This window comes from Thunnus maccoyii, chromosome 20, assembly GCF_910596095.1.
Source record: "Thunnus maccoyii chromosome 20, fThuMac1.1, whole genome shotgun sequence".
In the NCBI taxonomy this organism is placed as follows: Eukaryota; Metazoa; Chordata; class Actinopteri; order Scombriformes; family Scombridae; genus Thunnus; species Thunnus maccoyii.
In genome coordinates this window covers 19,327,805-19,348,574 of record NC_056552.1, presented here as the reverse complement: position 1 = coordinate 19,348,574, position 20,770 = coordinate 19,327,805, and the positions used below count along the sequence as shown (strand labels likewise).

Below are 20,770 nucleotides of genomic sequence, written 5' to 3'. Positions count from 1 at the left end.
TAGTTTAAGGAAAGTAGTGCATGTTTGTCCTTTTTAAGAAAAAGATTACTGTTGATGCTCACCTTCAAACTATATCAAGATTCTCTTTAAACTCCCATAATCATATTACACTGATTACTAAAAAGCCTATTTTTTCAGGAATATTTGGCTCACTTCCTTCGTGTTGAACTTAGTAACTCAACAAGCTCCAGTGGCGCAATCGGTCAGCGCGCGGTACTTATAAGACAGTAACCTGCAGAGTAATGCCGAGGTTGTGAGTTCGAGCCTCACCTGGAGCAGCAGAGTTTTAACATGAACCCTAACACTGTTCACAAGTTTCAATCAACACAATCCCAGTCTCTAGTGGTTCATGAATAAACTGGTAAATCCTGTTAATCACATGAATTTGTTAAGGTGAAGCTACTACTGAATTTCTGAAATCAGCATAACAGAGGCAGCAATGTGGAATTGGAGAATTCACTCCATCCTGTAACACTTTAACATTTGAAACATCATATTTGGAGCTCTAAAATGAGAAAAAGCCATCATTCAAACATAAATTGAAGCTTCTTTGCAGAAAAACATTATTCATTCAGTCAATCATTGATGTGGCTATAAAGTCACTGCCCCCCAATGGACAACATGTTTCAAATATTCAACAGTAAATGTCATGTTCAAGCAAATACATGTACATTGTGGTGCATGTATAATGCTATAATATTGTTAGGTAACAGAATACAGTGGAATAAAATACAATATGAATTAAGTCTTCTGAAAAAACAACAGACAGACAAACACAAATAATTACAGTAAGATAACTTGTAAACAGTGATCTGGTTGTTTTTGATATAGTGTGAGCAGCCTATCTCATTGTAACAAAAAGCATGACTGTGCATTTTTGATAAAGAGCATGACAAGAGGGCATGAGATCCCCTTATTATGCTGAGTCAGCCTTCTTCTTCATCATCACTTCACTCCAGTGGTTAAAGGCTTATGTATCAATAAAAACTCAATTTAAAAATGAAAACAATGCATTTGTGTTGCATCTATACAAAGTACTGCATGCTTTTAAAATAATGCACATTTCTAAAGTGATCGTTCAAAATATAAGTCTGTTTTATTAGTGATGTAAACATTAATAACTGTCCATGTATGTAAAGACCAGTAAAAATGTGCAGCATTGAAAGTCAAAGCAGCAGCACTGAAATAAAAAACCTTAAAAACAGGAGCTGCTGCATGTCTTTGCACAAGTAAGGGTGGGTGGAAGGGTCATGCAGGGACACCATAATTACTGTAGAGTCTTCTGGAAGTGATGGGAGGTTCCTCCATGATAACCTCACTGACACAGGCTGCCTGCTCTCACCCACCCACTGTTAACCTGCTGACACACAGCATGAAGTTGACCCAGCATCAGAAAGCTGCAGGTTCATGGTCTTTTTTTTTCTTTCTTTTTTTTAAAACCTTTTCTATACTTGTATCCCTCCACAAGGACTTTGTGCTATATTGAGGAACCTCCAGAATTTTTCCACCTGACAACTGAAATGTTGCTTGAATAGGTGTCAATCAGTTCAAGGAGACAATCAGGATGTTTCCACAGTCTACAAGAACTACATTCATGACCAGAGCTGATCTGTGAGTGATGTGGCCACATGAAGACCTACAACATTATAAGTTCATCTGATCCCTCCTGTCTGTAATAGGCCTTTTCACAGCGGACATGTTGACTTAATATAGTAGGAAAAGCACAGGTGTTACTAATAACATTAACAATGACTCTGTTCTATTCATACTCAAATAAGAAATGACAGTGTGACAGTGAATGCACAACACCAGGACCCTGAAACTGAAGCAGGCTAAATGGATTTCAGCCACTATTGATTTTATTATTTAAACCAAACTACTGCAACATGTCAACATGTTTTCTATATTATGTACTGTATGTTTTGTGTTGTATGTGATCTTATTTTGGTCAGTCTATGAATAAGTGACACAAAGAGTACTCAGTATCTGAGTGTCATTTGCTTGTTTGGTGCTGGTTCCGGCTAAACATGAATCTTTAGGTTACAGTAGATCAACAACTGGGATATGTGGGCGACTCCCTCAAAGGTTTACTGTGTGGCATTTGCTTTGTGGTAATTTGATGAACTATAACTTTGTTTGGGAATATGCACCACTATTATGTCTTGTCACTGTCGACTCTGCCTGCTCCTCAGTGCTCCTGAACAATGGTGTTTGTTTAAACGCCTCAATAAAAGACACACAACAAAGCTTAAGTCCTCTGGGGGGCTGGATGGTCCTCACAATGGTATCAGATGCAGACTGGTCTCACGCCCACAGCGCTTTGAGCAGCAGCTCATGGAGCTGCAGATAGCAGCAGCTGAAAGACCTTATCTGCAAAAGCCTGCTCCACACTGGAACACGCACTCTGACTCATTTATGTAACACTGTTAACAAGGTGAGTAAGAAATCTTTAAAAAAAAAAAAGTGATGTTTAAGAGTTGGAGTGGTGGGTTTTACAAAAAAAAAAAAAAAAAAAAAAACAATAGGCATATACACCTCCAGCAGTGCTTGAATTATGATTATTGAACATTTTAAATTCAAGTTAGCTTTTTTATCCATATAATTTTACTTTTATTCATATCTATATGCTGATAGTAAGGGAACCTCGACCTACTAACCCAAAAAATAAAAATGAAAATAAATTTAAAAAAATGTAGTGGCACCTAAGGGGCCATCGTCATCATCAGCAACCCGTTCCAGCTGCACTCTGAGAAGAGTCACATAAGTGATATGGTAGAAATATCCAGCGTGACGCACACGGAGCAGCAGATAGCGCAGTAGTGCGGAGCCCCCACCCTGCACTGGTTGTGGTCCGATAAAGCAGACGAGGAAAACATCCCGCACCAGAGCGCACGGCTGCCGAGACCTTTACCATTACACCTCTTCAGACAGAAGGAATTATTACTCCATCTCTTTTGCTCACCACTTTTTTTTGTCCTGCGTTTTGGTTAACAGCGTTATTGTTGTGATAAAATGGTTTTACGCACACCTGACCTCCGCTCAGCTGTAATCTCACACTTTTGATAGTTTTACCTCAGTTAATCATCTAACGTTCAGTGCAATAGGCTGCAATGCTCTCACAGAGAGAGAGAAAGCTCATTGCAGAAATATGGGAAAGTCTGACTCCTGTGGCTGAAGATATTGGTTCAGATGCGCTTTTTCGGTAGGTTCACACTCTGTATATTGTGTAGACATTTCCAAAATCTAAGCTTTCTGTGTGTTATGACTACATTTTCAATATGCCAGTACTCTGGAAAGCATCTCAGTCACTGATAACTGACAAGACATTATATGGATAAGTAGATACATTATTGGATGTAAGCCACCTTATCTTTACTGCATCTTACCTAAGACTGGTTTGTTTATAAAGATGAAGGCATAAAAGATTTCTGACGTTTCTCCATCATAATGATAAAAGTAAACTTTGATTCACATATGAAGATGTAACAGAGCAAATCCATCAAATTTACCATCGAGGTTTCAGTGAAATTCAAATTACTTGGCACCGAGTTCACACCAGTGTTGTGGTGATGATGATTATGATGACGACAGCAAAAGGAGTGGCCAACTTCAATCTCCAATTGTTACCTACTTTTATTACCATAATGTTTGCTATAATCATTGCAACAAACATCGTCCCTTTTTCATCCCACAGGATGTTCGTCACTTTCCCCGGCACCAAGACATATTTTTCCCATCTCGACATCAGTGCACGCTCCCCTCACCTGCTCTCCCACGGGAAGAAGATCGTCCTGGCCATAGCAGAGGGAGCCCAAGACATCAGCCAGCTGACGGTCACCCTGGGTCCTCTGCAAACCCTGCACGCCTACCAGCTGCGCATAGACCCGTCCAACTTCAAGGTGCCTGTCCAAAGTACTTTCTATAGTGTGGAAACATACACGGAATCCATATAAGATCAATCTACAGTCAAGTTTGGATCACCTGTTTACAACACGCCCATTAAATCCTGTAGCATAACACAAGTGATTATGCAATAGAAATACATTTGCCATATGAGCATATGACACAGGACACACACTTAAGAACAATAAAATGAGTGATACATTAAATAGTGTATGTGTAATATATGGCAGAATATACCAGCTACCTCCATATACTTCCATATATATCAGAAATTAAGCTCTTTAAGTTTTGTACATTCTTAAAGAAAACTACAATATATTGGCATATATGATAAACTGTGTAAGAAGTCTATCAATTTCAGTATGTTTCAGTATTTAATTTCAACAAGGACATTTGTAGCCAACAAAAAAAGGGGGGGGGGGGGGGGGGGGGGGGGGGGGGATACAAACGTTTAGCTTGGATTATGTTGAGTCTGCAATGCAAAGCTAATGCACGCTTTCATTTCAGTGTTTGTAGGAACAGTTTAGATAACAGTCGGCTGATTACACTTGAATTACCTTTTGGGTTTTTTTTTACCGTACATAGCAATTTGAAATTTCACATCTATTTAGTCTTGGGTTTGAACAGGTGGTGCTTTAGGAGGTCTGTTCAGAGAGTTTTACAGTACTGACTGAGAGTTGTTGCAGAAAATTCTGTAATGCAGGAGTCACTGTTGTTCTGACTCTTATTATACTCCTACACTCTGTCCTGTTCTCATTATTCACCAAACTGATAACTGCTGTGATCAACTCTCTGGGTTAGCAGCTCACAGTACAAAACTTCTCAACTGTCATCACTGTGCAAATCAAGTGCATATAATGATTGACAGTTTTTTTGTTATACACCACAGTTATGGGACCAAAACACAAAACATCATCTTACAAAATCTGGAGGTGCCACTGTAAAGATTTTCCTGTGAACTGTGTGTTAAGTTTTGCCATAAATGAAAGTCAAAGGGGACTATTTTCATTGCTTTATTAAGAGTAAATCTGTCTCAAATGTTTACTTAAAAATTTACTTTGTACCACCACCAACAAAGTGTATCAGATGGGTACGGTTAGGGAACAGTGAGGCTCATACTGTATCTGTTAAATCAAACATGTGACTGTTAGATACATAAATCTCAACAGCAACAGGTTTCACACATTTTATGACTGTTATATACGCACCATCCTTCTCTCTGCTTCAACTTATATCTTTAATTGAACTGCAGCCTAACTAGAGTATTTATTGACTTTACATCAGTACTTTGTCAATAACAAATCTTTTACTTCTCTGCAGCTGTTCTCACACTGTATGCTCGTCACCCTGGCCTGTCACATGGGCGAAGCGTTCACACCGGTTGCACATGCAGCAATGGACAAGTACCTGTCAGCATTCGCAGCCGTGCTCGCCGAGAAATACAGATGAGACTCAGCCACGTGTTTCTAGGAAGTATATATATGAGGCATTTATGATAATTTATGATATGACATATTTATGTATATGTGTAGTTGTTTAATGTTGTGTAATGTTTTGTAATAATAAAAATGTGCAATTAACCTATTGGATTTGGTTTTTGAAGTCTTAAAGGACAAAACTTGTTTTTTTAGAAGTTTTATTCCATTGACTACTAAATGTGTGCTACTGCTGATCATTTAAAAGAATAACTTAAGTTATTAGATTGATTGTCAGCCTTCCAGTCAGTTGTTTATTTAATTTAGGCATAAAATCAACTTCCAGAGACTTCAAATTAGCTTGAGGCAAATAATCCATCACAGTGAACTTTGTTTTGTAGTAAAAATGACTTAAGGTTTATGATAATGCAGCTGTAGGTGGGGATTGGAAACTCTGCCATCTGAACAGCAACCATTTCAATACAAGAAACTACCAAATTAATAATAATCATTTTTCACAATGTCAGTAACAGTTTGATTTTATTCTGGGTTTAACTGTGTAAACAACACTAGCAGCCCGTCTTGAATGGGTGAACAAGGTCTCTCTGCTTGCAACTACATTACTGGTAGGCCTATGTGATGATGACATTTCTACTAGTGACTTCTGAAGTGTGTACATCCAACAAGTTTCAATTGTCCAAAAGTTGATTTTCATACTGGCATGAATGGAAACCAGTGGCAGCCTAGAATATAGGAAATGAATGGATTAGCTTACAGTATTCTTTAGAAACCTCTTGATATGTGATTAGTATAGGCAGTAAAGTAAGTAAAATGTGAAAAAGTAAACATTTGGGTGCTCCTTTGCCTAAGGAAACTCAGGTTTAGTCCATAGTCTCGCCTAGTGAACGTCACCAGGATAACACCGAGGTTGTATAGATTTACACTACAACAGCGCCATCGTCTGGTAAAATGGTTTTTGGGTTAAGAAATGAAAAATAAAATAAAATTTCAACAGCGGCAATGTGAACGATGTGAACGAGACAAAGCACAAATCTTTGGAGCAAACATACCCAATCAAATCTGAACTGAGGGCACAGAAAATAAATGATCTAAATGATCGATCCACCAGGATCTTAACAAAAGAGCTCGCTTGTGTCACTGAACAACAGAAAGTGGGGTAGTGGGATATAAGAGGGAAAGAAAGAGAAAAAGAGGCGTTAAAGCTGTTCAATTATTAAGATTTGCTGAGATTGTTTATTATAAAATTGGTCGAGACTGTAAAGATGTGAATTGGCGTTAACAAAAAAGAAGAAAGAGAGAAACTCAGGCCACACTTTTTATTTCATTCTTCTAAAGTTAAGCACTTTATTTTAAGATTGCACATTTTTCAAAAACTCTTGGATATTTCATTTTTAAATGCAGCCCTTTTTTTACTTGAAATGAGAAAAGAACATTTATTGATTATTAGAGTACTTCTTATTTAAAATCCTTCCATTTCGATGTGAAAACTGACCATTAATATTGTTGAAATATTATTAAAATTGTACGTTCTTTATTTGATTTGATAGTCAGTTGTTGACTACATACAGACGTTGATACAACTACTAGGTTACTTCTATATATATGGCACTGAATCATAACGCAGGTTAAACATTATGATGTTCTGAACCGTTGCTTTCTCTAACTGGACCTCTTTGAACTTTAATTGAATAGCCCAGGTGATTATACACTAATTAAAACATACTTATGAATGTTATATTCCAGTTGTTTTACTACCAGTATTGTCCTACAGCTTCACTCCAGTCCAGTAGGTGGCGGTAGTGAATATGTTGCACCGCCAATATAAATAAAACAGGAGAAGCCGCCATAGAAGAAAAATAAATTACATACTTATCAAACTCGTTAGCTTTAATATGGAGTAGAATCTATAATTTCTACATTATTGTGTTTAGTAGGCTTTATATTCTTCGTATATACTACCAACAGTTCGTCGTTTATATTATATTATGCTAGTAGGTTAGCTAGTTTATATCTTTACAAAGTTGACCAGGATGGGGATGATATGTACTTTCTCCTCCCTGACTGACCCTATGCGGGCTCTCCGGCGGCTGTAGATCCTCGGACAGCCGGAGGACTCCCGGACTTCCCGGCTGAAAGTCTGCACTCCTCCCCGCGGAGCTTCACCAACAACACCCAGGCCCAGGCTCTGCTGTCCGGCTTCATCTCACCGAAGATGCGCTTCCAAACCCTCCACAGGGCCGACCGGTGGGTACTAAAAGTCTACCCTGAAGCTAGTTTACTTGGCTGGGCCATAGCACCTTTAAAGATCCCCTCCAGACTTGTTTTAAGATGTACATAAAATACTCTACTTGCAATAATTATGTGTGTCTGATATGGTTTTTCCACAAAAAAATAAAAAAATCCTTAAAATTACATCTACTCCTTCTCCCTCGTTAAAAAAAAAAAATCCAGAATCTATAAATATTCCAATGTATTTCATTTCACCCTGAATCTGTATCTTAACTCCAAAGCTCTGTGTAATTTTATTTCTGATTATATCTGTGCTCTAATAGTGTTGGCCTCTTCTGTATTAGGGAAACAATTAAAAGTCTGCAGTATAATCAGGATTTAATCTTTTAGTCATGAATGGGGAGCTGTCTGTGGTGCTGAAATAAATCTGTAATAAATAATGAGTTGTCCCTGGTGCTGAAATAAACCGTGCCTAAATACAGATGTGGTTGAAATAAGATACAGATGTGGATTTTTAGTCTTGATAATTCTGGCAGTGGAATTCATATTTCCTAATTGCTCCATTAATAGAAGAGGAACGAGAAGAATTTTTTTTACAGTGAATTTAATCATTTTTGTTCTGAGCTGGTGGAGCCTGCATTAAAAACATTTTGAAATTTGATAAGATCTATGGCGTCTGCTCTAGAGTGGGCCAGTATGTCTCAGCTGAAGTAGTTCATCCCATCAGCTGTAGCTGAGTGTCCTTAGCAGATCAAAAATCAAGAGTTCAAAATCAAAAAGTCTGTTTTGTATATTTTTGAAAGTTTCAGAGTTTTTGAATTCTGCTCAATATTTATGTCCTTTTTGTTTTATTTTGTTTTTTTTATATCATAAGGTTATCCTTCACAAAACATTCATGCTGGACGACATAACGTGGTGAGCAGCAAGAACTATGAGGATAATTCTGTTGATTTTTTTAGTAAAGACTTTATTTATCATAATATAATATTCAATTTCACCTCAGTCCGAATGTTAAACATTGTGAACTGAAATTATAATCAAGTATATAAATATAAAATAGTAGGACAAGAAAAAATACAATAAAAATAATGATAATAATAATAATAAATACATTTACAGTAAATAAATACATTCAAATAAAATAAAGGCAATTCTATGTTTCCAAAAATGCAGCTAAAATAATTGTACAAATATAAAAATATTGTTTTTTGTTTTGTTTTTTTGAAAAACGACATTTGTGCATGAAAAACTTACCCATTATAACCATCACATTAACAATAAAATCAATTTTAGGGTATTTACATTCAAAATATATCATTACAGCTTTAACAGAACGTTTTAAATTATGTTTATGATGGAAAATGATACAAAAAAAGTGCAGTTCACATCTACATCAGCAAAATAATTGTGTTGACTTTATTGCCAAGCTAAATTTGCATCGCTGGAAGTTATTAATATAACGTTTATCAGCATTTAACATGGCTGAAAATATTGTGTCTGTTGGATTATTGGCTGTAGTCTCTTTTGGTGTAAATTAGATCACTTTATTTTTTTTTTTTTCTGTTAGGTGTCCTCTTGTGGCCCTGAGTTTCACTGGGGGCCTCCAGCTCTTATCAGTTCTGAACATTATAGTTCACGTGCGTGTTGAGTTTAGGTGCCAGACGTAAAAACAAGAACTCTTGACAGAAATCCGCTCTGTCCTCAAATGACACCGAAACCCCTCACAGTCCTCAATACAGGGATCCCCTCAGCTTGTAAAGAGCCTGACCTGCAGACTCGAATCATTGTTGTCATTTTTAATGAAAATAAAATAAATATAAAATAAAAGGAGTTTTCCTGCTGGATACAAAACAAATCATGCTCATAGGTCCGCCCCTTAAAATTGGATTTTCAATCAGCACAGAGAAACTTTCCATTTTCAGTTGATGAATGTTAAAACAGCTTCTAGTGTCCCTGAACTCTGAACATACATAATTCTGTACAATGAAGCTGAAACATCCAACTGTAGGAACAAGAAGGAAAGCATTTTTGAGTAGAGGGGGACTTAATAACCCAACTTAAATCAGCAAAGGGCTTTCAGATAGTTGCAGCAAATAAGCTCTATTCAACACAGGCTTTTGGTATCCATATGTTTTTATAATTTAAGATTATAAACACACATTAGCGCCACTCTTCAGTTTTAAAGACAGTTTAAAAAGAAGAAAACATGTTACTTTGACCTGTAAGTTAATTAAAATGTGTGTCACTTTGTTCTTTAACTCTGACGTGAAAACTATCAACACAACCTGTGTTTCCTCAGTCCACAGTCCTGAAAGATGTGGGTTGCCGGACCAAGGTGAGGACCGCAGATGCCTTTTGGCGAGTCAAGCCCTGTATAAGTCACACAGGAGTGTAGAATGTGATGCACCCTCACTTGATTTTCCTGATGATTTTGTAACTTCACACCTGTCAAGAAGTTTAGATAGGACCCATGCTCCTATCCTCATGCTGATTCAAACAATTAAAGAATAGACTGAGAATACCACAGCTGCTGACAGGTACCCAAATGAAAAGAATAAACTTTGTTGGGACTTGAGAAAATTATTCTTCTGTATCCAGTTATGAATTATTTTGTTCTTTTTTAAATAATCATATGTTTAAGTTCAGAATCATATCAGGCGCCTCTGGAGTCTGAGCTAGAGGAGCCGCGGGTGGATTTAGAGTCAGAAGAAGTGGAATCAGAGATGAAGATTGTGGCTGTAAAAGTACAGCCAGAAGAATATGAGGAGCCTGTGAGCTGAAGTATTGTGCCTGAAGACTTGTCTGTGCAGCCTGACTGGCAGCAGCAGATGGTGGCAAGACATAACTCAGACTGTTGACAGCCAAAAGAAATGTAAGACTAAGGGTAACTTTAATTTATTTTCTCCTATTGCTAATTATAATGATTTTACAGTTGTCATTAGGTATATTCTGTGTTTGTTTCTCCTCCTCTCTCTGTGTTTCTAGTAGCTTGGGCTGTTTATGACTGTGGTGCCTGATGAAGACAATTCATCAAAGGTGTGATGACCGACATTTGCAGATTGGGTGTTCATATACCCTAAGAACAGGTAGGAATTTGAAAAAGAACCTCATTTGCTGATATTTTTTTTATTTCAATAGCAGTCTTAGTGAAGTGATGGCTTCATGTTTTTCCTGTTCGCAGCCCCTGTCATGAGCTGAAAAAGGTGGTTGAGACACCTGTCAACAATCCAGACTGACCAGGAAAAACCTTTCATGATGAGATTAATGAGTTTGATCTTCCTGATGGACTGCTTTTTAAAATTTTATGATAAAAATGATCTAATATACTGATGTATTTGTGATTGTATATCAGTGTTCCTAATTAAAACAATTAAATATTAAAACACTTCAAACTAGTCCACATCCTGCTCCCTAGCAAACCAGTTCAAATATGTTGGGAAATTGCTTTTGTTAGGAGTTAACTTGCAGTTTAATATCATAGAAAATATTTGATCAAATCCTTAAACAAGAATAAATGACAAAAACCACCTTTCACTTTCAAAATGTGAGTGTTACACTTAAAGGAAAATGTTACTATTCAAGTTAAAATCCACTTGAAAGCGATTGCTTCAGGTGTACTGTTGTTCCAAGAAAAAAATCTTCATTTATTCAGCAGGTACATTTTCTTATGTATTGCTGTTTTGTTTAATTTGTAGCACAGAGGGTTCCCATAATTCATAATTCAACCCTGAATCTGTATCTTAACTCCAAAGCTCTGTGTAATTTTATTTCTGATTATATCTGTGCTCTAATAGTGTTGGCCTCTTCTGTATTAGGGAAACAATTAAAAGTCTGCAGTATAATCAGGATTTAATCTTTTAGTCATGAATGGGGAGCTGTCTGTGGTGCTGAAATAAATCTGTAATAAATAATGAGTTGTCCCTGGTGCTGAAATAAACCGTGCCTAAATACAGATGTGGTTGAAATAAGATACAGATGTGGATTTTTAGTCTTGATAATTCTGGCAGTGGAATTCATATTTCCTAATTGCTCCATTAATAGAAGAGGAACGAGAAGAATTTTTTTTACAGTGAATTTAATCATTTTTGTTCTGAGCTGGTGGAGCCTGCATTAAAAACATTTTGAAATTTGATAAGATCTATGGCGTCTGCTCTAGAGTGGGCCAGTATGTCTCAGCTGAAGTAGTTCATCCCATCAGCTGTAGCTGAGTGTCCTTAGCAGATCAAAAATCAAGAGTTCAAAATCAAAAAGTCTGTTTTGTATATTTTTGAAAGTTTCAGAGTTTTTGAATTCTGCTCAATATTTATGTCCTTTTTGTTTTATTTTGTTTTTTTTATATCATAAGGTTATCCTTCACAAAACATTCATGCTGGACGACATAACGTGGTGAGCAGCAAGAACTATGAGGATAATTCTGTTGATTTTTTTAGTAAAGACTTTATTTATCATAATATAATATTCAATTTCACCTCAGTCCGAATGTTAAACATTGTGAACTGAAATTATAATCAAGTATATAAATATAAAATAGTAGGACAAGAAAAAATACAATAAAAATAATGATAATAATAATAATAAATACATTTACAGTAAATAAATACATTCAAATAAAATAAAGGCAATTCTATGTTTCCAAAAATGCAGCTAAAATAATTGTACAAATATAAAAATATTGTTTTTTGTTTTGTTTTTTTGAAAAACGACATTTGTGCATGAAAAACTTACCCATTATAACCATCACATTAACAATAAAATCAATTTTAGGGTATTTACATTCAAAATATATCATTACAGCTTTAACAGAACGTTTTAAATTATGTTTATGATGGAAAATGATACAAAAAAAGTGCAGTTCACATCTACATCAGCAAAATAATTGTGTTGACTTTATTGCCAAGCTAAATTTGCATCGCTGGAAGTTATTAATATAACGTTTATCAGCATTTAACATGGCTGAAAATATTGTGTCTGTTGGATTATTGGCTGTAGTCTCTTTTGGTGTAAATTAGATCACTTTATTTTTTTTTTTTTCTGTTAGGTGTCCTCATGTGGCCCTGAGTTTCACTGGGGGCCTCCAGCTCTTATCAGTTCTGAACATTATAGTTCACGTGCGTGTTGAGTTTAGGTGCCAGACGTAAAAACAAGAACTCTTGACAGAAATCCGCTCTGTCCTCAAATGACACCGAAACCCCTCACAGTCCTCAATACAGGGATCCCCTCAGCTTGTAAAGAGCCTGACCTGCAGACTCGAATCATTGTTGTCATTTTTAATGAAAATAAAATAAATATAAAATAAAAGGAGTTTTCCTGCTGGATACAAAACAAATCATGCTCATAGGTCCGCCCCTTAAAATTGGATTTTCATCAGCACAGAGAAACTTTCCATTTTCAGTTGATGAATGTTAAAACAGCTTCTAGTGTCCCTGAACTCTGAACATACATAATTCTGTACAATGAAGCTGAAACATCCAACTGTAGGAACAAGAAGGAAAGCATTTTTGAGTAGAGGGGGACTTAATAACCCAACTTAAATCAGCAAAGGGCTTTCAGATAGTTGCAGCAAATAAGCTCTATTCAACACAGGCTTTTGGTATCCATATGTTTTTATAATTTAAGATTATAAACACACATTAGCGCCACTCTTCAGTTTTAAAGACAGTTTAAAAAGAAGAAAACATGTTACTTTGACCTGTAAGTTAATTAAAATGTGTGTCACTTTGTTCTTTAACTCTGACGTGAAAACTATCAACACAACCTGTGTTTCCTCAGTCCACAGTCCTGAAAGATGTGGGTTGCCGGACCAAGGTGAGGACCGCAGATGCCTTTTGGCGAGTCAAGCCCTGTATAAGTCACACAGGAGTGTAGAATGTGATGCACCCTCACTTGATTTTCCTGATGATTTTGTAACTTCACACCTGTCAAGAAGTTTAGATAGGACCCATGCTCCTATCCTCATGCTGATTCAAACAATTAAAGAATAGACTGAGAATACCACAGCTGCTGACAGGTACCCAAATGAAAAGAATAAACTTTGTTGGGACTTGAGAAAATTATTCTTCTGTATCCAGTTATGAATTATTTTGTTCTTTTTTTAATAATCATATGTTTAAGTTCAGAATCATATCAGGCGCCTCTGGAGTCTGAGCTAGAGGAGCCGCGGGTGGATTTAGAGTCAGAAGAAGTGGAATCAGAGATGAAGATTGTGGCTGTAAAAGTACAGCCAGAAGAATATGAGGAGCCTGTGAGCTGAAGTATTGTGCCTGAAGACTTGTCTGTGCAGCCTGACTGGCAGCAGCAGATGGTGGCAAGACATAACTCAGACTGTTGACAGCCAAAAGAAATGTAAGACTAAGGGTAACTTTAATTTATTTTCTCCTATTGCTAATTATAATGAATTTACAGTTGTCATTAGGTATATTCTGTGTTTGTTTCTCCTCCTCTCTCTGTGTTTCTAGTAGCTTGGGCTGTTTATGACTGTGGTGCCTGATGAAGACACTTCATCAAAGGTGTGATGACCGACATTTGCAGATTGGGTGTTCATATACCCAAAGAACAGGTAGGAATTTGAAAAAGAACCTCATTTGCTGATATTTTTTTTATTTCAATAGCAGTCTTAGTGAAGTGATGGCTTCATGTTTTTCCTGTTCGCAGCCCCTGTCATGAGCTGAAAAAGGTGGTTGAGACACCTGTCAACAATCCAGACTGACCAGGAAAAACCTTTCATGATGAGATTAATGAGTTTGATCTTCCTGATGGACTGCTTTTTAAAATTTTATGATAAAAATGATCTAATATACTGATGTATTTGTGATTGTATATCAGTGTTCCTAATTAAAACAATTAAATATTAAAACACTTCAAACTAGTCCACATCCTGCTCCCTAGCAAACCAGTTCAAATATGTTGGGAAATTGCTTTTGTTAGGAGTTAACTTGCAGTTTAATATCATAGAAAATATTTGATCAAATCCTTAAACAAGAATAAATGACAAAAACCACCTTTCACTTTCAAAATGTGAGTGTTACACTTAAAGGAAAATGTTACTATTCAAGTTAAAATCCACTTGAAAGCGATTGCTTCAGGTGTACTGTTGTTCCAAGAAAAAAATCTTCATTTATTCAGCAGGTACATTTTCTTATGTATTGCTGTTTTGTTTAATTTGTAGCACAGAGGGTTCCCATAATTCATAATTCAACCCTGAATCTGTATCTTAACTCCAAAGCTCTGTGTAATTTTATTTCTGATTATATCTGTGCTCTAATAGTGTTGGCCTCTTCTGTATTAGGGAAACAATTAAAAGTCTGCAGTATAATCAGGATTTAATCTTTTAGTCATGAATGGGGAGCTGTCTGTGGTGCTGAAATAAATCTGTAATAAATAATGAGTTGTCCCTGGTGCTGAAATAAACCGTGCCTAAATACAGATGTGGTTGAAATAAGATACAGATGTGGATTTTTAGTCTTGATAATTCTGGCAGTGGAATTCATATTTCCTAATTGCTCCATTAATAGAAGAGGAACGAGAAGAATTTTTTTTACAGTGAATTTAATCATTTTTGTTCTGAGCTGGTGGAGCCTGCATTAAAAACATTTTGAAATTTGATAAGATCTATGGCGTCTGCTCTAGAGTGGGCCAGTATGTCTCAGCTGAAGTAGTTCATCCCATCAGCTGTAGCTGAGTGTCCTTAGCAGATCAAAAATCAAGAGTTCAAAATCAAAAAGTCTGTTTTGTATATTTTTGAAAGTTTCAGAGTTTTTGAATTCTGCTCAATATTTATGTCCTTTTTGTTTTATTTTGTTTTTTTTTATATCATAAGGTTATCCTTCACAAAACATTCATGCTGGACGACATAACGTGGTGAGCAGCAAGAACTATGAGGATAATTCTGTTGATTTTTTTAGTAAAGACTTTATTTATCATAATATAATATTCAATTTCACCTCAGTCCGAATGTTAAACATTGTGAACTGAAATTATAATCAAGTATATAAATATAAAATAGTAGGACAAGAAAAAATACAATAAAAATAATGATAATAATAATAATAAATACATTTACAGTAAATAAATACATTCAAATAAAATAAAGGCAATTCTATGTTTCCAAAAATGCAGCTAAAATAATTGTACAAATATAAAAATATTGTTTTTTGTTTTGTTTTTTTGAAAAACGACATTTGTGCATGAAAAACTTACCCATTATAACCATCACATTAACAATAAAATCAATTTTAGGGTATTTACATTCAAAATATATCATTACAGCTTTAACAGAACGTTTTAAATTATGTTTATGATGGAAAATGATACAAAAAAAGTGCAGTTCACATCTACATCAGCAAAATAATTGTGTTGACTTTATTGCCAAGCTAAATTTGCATCGCTGGAAGTTATTAATATAACGTTTATCAGCATTTAACATGGCTGAAAATATTGTGTCTGTTGGATTATTGGCTGTAGTCTCTTTTGGTGTAAATTAGATCACTTTATTTTTTTTTTTTTCTGTTAGGTGTCCTCATGTGGCCCTGAGTTTCACTGGGGGCCTCCAGCTCTTATCAGTTCTGAACATTATAGTTCACGTGCGTGTTGAGTTTAGGTGCCAGACGTAAAAACAAGAACTCTTGACAGAAATCCGCTCTGTCCTCAAATGACACCGAAACCCCTCACAGTCCTCAATACAGGGATCCCCTCAGCTTGTAAAGAGCCTGACCTGCAGACTCGAATCATTGTTGTCATTTTTAATGAAAATAAAATAAATATAAAATAAAAGGAGTTTTCCTGCTGGATACAAAACAAATCATGCTCATAGGTCCGCCCCTTAAAATTGGATTTTCATCAGCACAGAGAAACTTTCCATTTTCAGTTGATGAATGTTAAAACAGCTTCTAGTGTCCCTGAACTCTGAACATACATAATTCTGTACAATGAAGCTGAAACATCCAACTGTAGGAACAAGAAGGAAAGCATTTTTGAGTAGAGGGGGACTTAATAACCCAACTTAAATCAGCAAAGGGCTTTCAGATAGTTGCAGCAAATAAGCTCTATTCAACACAGGCTTTTGGTATCCATATGTTTTTATAATTTAAGATTATAAACACACATTAGCGCCACTCTTCAGTTTTAAAGACAGTTTAAAAAGAAGAAAACATGTTACTTTGACCTGTAAGTTAATTAAAATGTGTGTCACTTTGTTCTTTAACTCTGACGTGAAAACTATCAACACAACCTGTGTTTCCTCAGTCCACAGTCCTGAAAGATGTGGGTTGCCGGACCAAGGTGAGGACCGCAGATGCCTTTTGGCGAGTCAAGCCCTGTATAAGTCACACAGGAGTGTAGAATGTGATGCACCCTCACTTGATTTTCCTGATGATTTTGTAACTTCACACCTGTCAAGAAGTTTAGATAGGACCCATGCTCCTATCCTCATGCTGATTCAAACAATTAAAGAATAGACTGAGAATACCACAGCTGCTGACAGGTACCCAAATGAAAAGAATAAACTTTGTTGGGACTTGAGAAAATTATTCTTCTGTATCCAGTTATGAATTATTTTGTTCTTTTTTTAATAATCATATGTTTAAGTTCAGAATCATATCAGGCGCCTCTGGAGTCTGAGCTAGAGGAGCCGCGGGTGGATTTAGAGTCAGAAGAAGTGGAATCAGAGATGAAGATTGTGGCTGTAAAAGTACAGCCAGAAGAATATGAGGAGCCTGTGAGCTGAAGTATTGTGCCTGAAGACTTGTCTGTGCAGCCTGACTGGCAGCAGCAGATGGTGGCAAGACATAACTCAGACTGTTGACAGCCAAAAGAAATGTAAGACTAAGGGTAACTTTAATTTATTTTCTCCTATTGCTAATTATAATGAATTTACAGTTGTCATTAGGTATATTCTGTGTTTGTTTCTCCTCCTCTCTCTGTGTTTCTAGTAGCTTGGGCTGTTTATGACTGTGGTGCCTGATGAAGACACTTCATCAAAGGTGTGATGACCGACATTTGCAGATTGGGTGTTCATATACCCAAAGAACAGGTAGGAATTTGAAAAAGAACCTCATTTGCTGATATTTTTTTTATTTCAATAGCAGTCTTAGTGAAGTGATGGCTTCATGTTTTTCCTGTTCGCAGCCCCTGTCATGAGCTGAAAAAGGTGGTTGAGACACCTGTCAACAATCCAGACTGACCAGGAAAAACCTTTCATGATGAGATTAATGAGTTTGATCTTCCTGATGGACTGCTTTTTAAAATTTTATGATAAAAATGATCTAATATACTGATGTATTTGTGATTGTATATCAGTGTTCCTAATTAAAACAATTAAATATTAAAACACTTCAAACTAGTCCACATCCTGCTCCCTAGCAAACCAGTTCAAATATGTTGGGAAATTGCTTTTGTTAGGAGTTAACTTGCAGTTTAATATCATAGAAAATATTTGATCAAATCCTTAAACAAGAATAAATGACAAAAACCACCTTTCACTTTCAAAATGTGAGTGTTACACTTAAAGGAAAATGTTACTATTCAAGTTAAAATCCACTTGAAAGCGATTGCTTCAGGTGTACTGTTGTTCCAAGAAAAAAATCTTCATTTATTCAGCAGGTACATTTTCTTATGTATTGCTGTTTTGTTTAATTTGTAGCACAGAGGGTTCCCATAATTCATAATTCAACCCTGAATCTGTATCTTAACTCCAAAGCTCTGTGTAATTTTATTTCTGATTATATCTGTGCTCTAATAGTGTTGGCCTCTTCTTTATTAGGGAAACAATTAAAAGTCTGCAGTATAATCAGGATTTAATCTTTTAGTCATGAATGGGGAGCTGTCTGTGGTGCTGAAATAAATCTGTAATATATAATGAGTTGTCCCTGGTGCTGAAATAAACCGTGCCTAAATACAGATGTGGTTGAAATAAGATACAGATGTGGATTTTTAGTCTTGATAATTCTGGCAGTGGAATTCATATTTCCTAATTGCTCCATTAATAGAAGAGGAACGAGAAGAATTTTTTTTACAGTGAATTTAATCATTTTTGTTCTGAGCTGGTGGAGCCTGCATTAAAAACATTTTGAAATTTGATAAGATCTATGGCGTCTGCTCTAGAGTGGGCCAGTATGTCTCAGCTGAAGTAGTTCATCCCATCAGCTGTAGCTGAGTGTCCTTAGCAGATCAAAAATCAAGAGTTCAAAATCAAAAAGTCTGTTTTGTATATTTTTGAAAATTTCAGAGTTTTTGAATTCTGCTCAATATTTATGTCCTTTTTGTTTTATTTTGTTTTTTTTTATATCATAAGGTTATCCTTCACAAAACATTCATGCTGGACGACATAACGTGGTGAGCAGCAAGAACTATGAGGATAATTCTGTTGATTTTTTTAGTAAAGACTTTATTTATCATAATATCATATTCAATTTCACCTCAGTCCGAATGTTAAACATTGTGAACTGAAATTATAATCAAGTATATAAATATAAAATAGTAGGACAAGAAAAAATACAATAAAAATAATGATAATAATAATAATAAATACATTTACAGTAAATAAATACATTAAAATAAAATAAAGGCAATTCTATGTTTCCAAAAATGCAGCTAAAATAATTGTACAAATATAAAAATATTGTTTTTTGTTTTGTTTTTTTGAAAAACGACATTTGTGCATGAAAAACTTACCCATTATAACCATCACATTAACAATAAAATCAATTTTAGGGTATTTACATTCAAAATATATCATTACAGCTTTAACAGAACGTTTTAAATTATGTTTATGATGGAAAATGATACAAAAAAAGTGCAGTTCACATCTACATCAGCAAAATAATTGTGTTGACTTTATTGCCAAGCTAAATTTGCATCGCTGGAAGTTATTAATATAACGTTTATCAGCATTTAACATGGCTGAAAATATTGTGTCTGTTGGATTATTGGCTGTAGTCTCTTTTGGTGTAAATTAGATCACTTTATTTTTTTTTTTTTCTGTTAGGTGTCCTCATGTGGCCCTGAGTTTCACTGGGGGCCTCCAGCTCTTATCAGTTCTGAACATTATAGTTCACGTGCGTGTTGAGTTTAGGTGCCAGACGTAAAAACAAGAACTCTTGACAGAAATCCGCTCTGTCCTCAAATGACACCGAAACCCCTCACAGTCCTCAATACAGGGATCCCCTCAGCTTGTAAAGAGCCTGACCTGCAGACTCGAATCATTGTTGTCATTTTTAATGAAAATAAAATAAATATAAAATAAAAGGAGTTTTCCTGCTGGATACAAAACAAATCATGCTCATAGGTCCGCCCCTTAAAATTGGATTTTCATCAGCACAGAGAAACTTTCCATTTTCAGTTGATGAATGTTAAAACAGCTTCTAGTGTCCCTGAACTCTGAACATACATAATTCTGTACAATGAAGCTGAAACATCCAACTGTAGGAACAAGAAGGAAAGCATTTTTGAGTAGAGGGGGACTTAATAACCCAACTTAAATCAGCAAAGGGCTTTCAGATAGTTGCAGCAAATAAGCTCTATTCAACACAGGCTTTTGGTATCCATATGTTTTTATAATTTAAGATTATAAACACACATTAGCGCCACTCTTCAGTTTTAAAGACAGTTTAAAAAGAAGAAAACATGTTACTTTGACCTGTAAGTTAATTAAAATGTGTGTCACTTTGTTCTTTAACTCTGACGTGAAAACTATCAACACAACCTGTGTTTCCTCAGTCCACAGTCCTGAAAGATGTGGGTTGCCGGACCAAGGTGAGGACCGCAGATGCCTTTTGGCGAGTCAAGCCCTGTATAAGTCACACAGGAGTGTAGAATGTGATGCACCCTCACTTGATTTTCCTGATGATTTTGTAACTTCACACCTGTCAAGAAGTTTAGATAGGACCCATGCTCCTATCCTCATGCTGATTCAAACAATTAAAGAATAGACTGAGAATACCACAGCTGCTGACAGGTACCCAAATGAAAAGAATAAACTTTGTTGGGACTTGAGAAAATTATTCTTCTGTATCCAGTTATGAATTATTTTGTTCTTTTTTTAATAATCATATGTTTAAGTTCAGAATCATATCAGGCGCCTCTGGAGTCTGAGCTAGAGGAGCCGCGGGTGGATTTAGAGTCAGAAGAAGTGGAATCAGAGATGAAGATTGTGGCTGTAAAAGTACAGCCAGAAGAATATGAGGAGCCTGTGAGCTGAAGTATTGTGC

General features: G+C 35.8%; 1 protein-coding gene, 2 long non-coding RNA genes and 1 other non-coding gene across 16 annotated transcripts; all 4 read left to right on the top strand.

The window, feature by feature from the left end:
* The first annotated feature begins 184 nt into the window (after nt 1–184).
* On the top strand, nt 185–278 carry trnai-uau. Its single transcript has 2 exons — nt 185–222; nt 243–278. It is a non-coding gene; the product is annotated as a tRNA-Ile (tRNA).
* Nucleotides 279–1,396: 1,118 nt separating this feature from the next.
* zgc:163057 (Hemoglobin subunit alpha-D-like) lies at nt 1,397–5,479 on the top strand. 2 transcript variants are annotated; one of them, XM_042396894.1, is made up of 3 exons: nt 1,397–1,611; nt 3,695–3,899; nt 5,224–5,479. In XM_042396894.1, the coding sequence occupies exons 1-3, from the start codon at nt 1,565–1,567 to the stop codon at nt 5,350–5,352; spliced, it is 381 nt and encodes a 126-aa protein (XP_042252828.1). In that variant the 5' UTR covers nt 1,397–1,564; the 3' UTR covers nt 5,353–5,479. The 2 variants fall into 2 exon arrangements, with proteins under 2 accessions (XP_042252828.1, XP_042252827.1); XM_042396893.1 differs by lacking the exon at nt 1,397–1,611 and adding an exon at nt 2,874–3,202.
* Nucleotides 5,480–7,161: 1,682 nt separating this feature from the next.
* Nucleotides 7,162–15,006, top strand: LOC121886687. Of its 10 annotated transcripts, none has more exons than XR_006092818.1 (9): nt 7,162–7,583; nt 9,868–10,105; nt 10,210–10,440; nt 10,554–10,654; nt 10,750–11,954; nt 13,338–13,373; nt 13,685–13,910; nt 14,024–14,124; nt 14,220–15,006. It is a non-coding gene; the product is annotated as an uncharacterized LOC121886687 (long non-coding RNA). The 10 variants fall into 10 exon arrangements; XR_006092816.1 differs by having other exon boundaries at nt 13,680–13,910; XR_006092815.1 differs by having other exon boundaries at nt 13,338–13,575.
* A 1,357-nt stretch (nt 15,007–16,363) lies between these two features.
* Nucleotides 16,364–19,042, top strand: LOC121887068. 3 transcript variants are annotated; one of them, XR_006092902.1, is made up of 4 exons: nt 16,364–17,046; nt 17,156–17,381; nt 17,495–17,595; nt 17,691–19,042. It is a non-coding gene; the product is annotated as an uncharacterized LOC121887068 (long non-coding RNA). The 3 variants fall into 3 exon arrangements; XR_006092901.1 differs by having other exon boundaries at nt 17,151–17,381; XR_006092900.1 differs by having other exon boundaries at nt 16,369–17,381.
* Nucleotides 19,043–20,770: the final 1,728 nt, after the last annotated feature.

Coding starts and splice junctions, on each gene's coding strand:
- zgc:163057 (XM_042396893.1), top strand. CDS start 3,111: ATGCTCTCACAGAGAGAGAGAAAGCTCATTGCAGAAATATGGGAAAGT. Junction 3,203..3,694: donor GGTTCAGATGCGCTTTTTCG/GTAGGTTCACAC, acceptor TTCATCCCACAG/GATGTTCGTCACTTTCCCCG. Junction 3,900..5,223: donor TAGACCCGTCCAACTTCAAG/GTGCCTGTCCAA, acceptor ACTTCTCTGCAG/CTGTTCTCACACTGTATGCT.